The sequence below is a fragment of the Diaphorina citri genome, unplaced genomic scaffold (assembly GCF_000475195.1).
Source record: "Diaphorina citri unplaced genomic scaffold, Diaci psyllid genome assembly version 1.1 scaffold5233, whole genome shotgun sequence".
NCBI classification, from domain to species: domain Eukaryota; kingdom Metazoa; phylum Arthropoda; class Insecta; order Hemiptera; family Psyllidae; genus Diaphorina; species Diaphorina citri.
This window is the reverse complement of record NW_007382609.1, coordinates 158-2,370: the sequence shown is the minus strand read 5'-3', so window position 1 is coordinate 2,370 and position 2,213 is coordinate 158. Positions and strand designations below refer to the sequence as shown.

Genomic DNA, 2,213 nt, shown 5'->3' with positions numbered 1-2,213 from the left:
AGAGAGAGAGAGAGAGAGAGAGAGAGAGAGAGAGAGAGAGAGAGAGAAAAACTTGTCACGTGAGAAGAAATGACTTTTACGTCGCGAGTCAATTCGGTGATTTGTGAATCAATTGTCACGTGGTAACATAAAAAAAAAAAGTCAAGTGCTTCCCCTTTTAATTGAGTCTGGTTGTGTCTCGGACTTTTGCAAAGTGATAGCACAATGCAACATTTTTGTTTCACAAGAGATGCACCCGACTTTTCACTCGTATGAGGGCCCTGTTTCATGAATTTTCGTGATTGTTTGTTTTTTAAATACTGTCCTTTTTTTTCCAAGTTCTTTTTACATGAACCCTATTTGTTAAAAGTGACGGTCAACCCCTTTTAACATGCTTTTATTTTAAGATCTCGAGATTTCTTTCTGTACTTGTGTTTTATGGGCCAAATCTTGTAATTATAAGAGTTTTTTTTAAGTTTCTGTTTTTTTTTTGTCCCCCCCCCTTGCTAATTTCCCTAGTCTGAAGCTCCTTTCCCCTCTCTTGGTGTGATAGAGCCTGTACTAAACCATAGGGGAAAAGCGGGGAGACGAGCTTCTAGAGGGAAAATTCTAAAAGTAAAGTGCAACCGAGTTCAGTATTAGTGGAACAGGCCCCAGAGTAACTTATCACACGGAAACATCATTGAATAAAACGGAGCTCAGACTCTTTAGTGGGTCCCAGTCTGTCTTCAGATGTAAGAGAATTCGATTGTGAAAAGACTTTTAAAATTGTAAAAGGATTTGGGAAAAAATCTTTAGGTTGTGAAAAGATTAAAAAAAGTTATTCTTTGAATTTTAAAAAGATTAAAAAAAAAAAAAAAAAAAAAAAAAATTTTTGTTGCGTCGCCGGGGGCCTAGGGTTTTTTTTTTTAAAAATAAAAAATTTTTTTTTTTTTTTTTTTTTTTTTTTTTTTTTTTTTTTTCATTTTAACTTTTGGTGTTTACTTTTGATAAATCATACATGTAAAAATATATTTTTTAGAGAATGCGAGTGAATCATTCTTTTTTTCTTCTTCTTACATTGTAGTTTGCAACGAGCATAGTAAAGGCAGGGAAAATTTGGGTAGAGTAGAATAATATTTATTAAAGAATAAAGCATTGTCAAATATGTAAATCAGAAAGTCACTCCAAAATGTTATGTTCCATTTTGGCTTGTGGTCAGGACCATGAATGACTCTGTACTCCCCACTTTATTCCACGCTCAGAAAAATCGTTCTACCGTTAGTTATTTTTTACGCTTGAAGTAAAAAGTGAGAAGTGGGAAGTACAGAGTCATTCATTTAACAGGCCTCGGGCGTCGAGGATTCAGCTCTGGCACCACAGTTCCCTCGTAACAAGACCCACTTGGTCGTATCCGTTTATCGTTCGTTTCACAACCCACTTCCTTTTCCAGACGTAAAACAAGAAGCCAAAGTCACGTCAGAATCCATCAGTATCGTAAAACAAGAGGACGAAACTTGCTCCCACTGCGGGGCCCGTCTGCCCATGGAAGACATCAACTTCGTTTTCGACCATTGCAAAAATTGCGAGCGTCGCCCGCCCAGCGTCGACAATCGCGTGTCGTGCTATCGCTGCGAATACGCGGCGAGCAACAAGTATTTCCTTATCGATCACATCATTCAGCGACACATTGGCGCCGAGAAGCAGTTCCGCTGCAAAAGTTGCCCGGAGACGTTTGTGAATAAGTCGCAGCTGAAGACGCACTCCCGCGTGCATGCGTTCGCCAAGCCGTATAAGTGTTCGCATTGCGGCTATCGGGCGAGCACGAACTCCGCCGTCACCACGCACATGCTCAGCAAACATTCGGACTGTTGGATGTTCGAATAGGAGGGAAAGATCGAAAGATGCGCTGGCTACTTTTTGGAATGATCGCTGGCTAATTTTGGATCCTTGATACTTCTTGATACCTTGAGCTAGCGAAAAGACAAGATGACACGCTATAAAACTTAATAACCAATGATCTCAGAAGGTCGAAAGATGTATTGTCTAGTTTTTTTTGGGATGATTTAAAAGGAAAGAAGGAATGATACTTGGAACCGTGAGCGTGAGCGGGCGAAAGGACAAGATGTCACGCGATAAAACTTAAATAACCAATGATCTCAGAAGTCTAGTCATTTAATGAACTCACTGAGCCCTAATATCCCCCTAGTGAACTATTGAAGGGTTAGTAGGAGCTCCTTACTAGGTATTTCTAT

At 39.6% G+C, this 2,213-nt stretch overlaps 1 protein-coding gene across 1 annotated transcript; it reads left to right on the top strand.

Annotated features, from left to right (window-relative positions):
• Window positions 1-1,184: 1,184 nt before the first annotated feature.
• Window positions 1,185-1,845, top strand: LOC103521430 (zinc finger protein 37-like). Its single transcript, XM_008486542.1, has 2 exons — window positions 1,185-1,230; window positions 1,412-1,845. The coding sequence occupies exons 1-2, from the start codon at window positions 1,185-1,187 to the stop codon at window positions 1,843-1,845; spliced, it is 480 nt and encodes a 159-aa protein (XP_008484764.1).
• The last annotated feature ends 368 nt before the right edge of the window (window positions 1,846-2,213 follow it).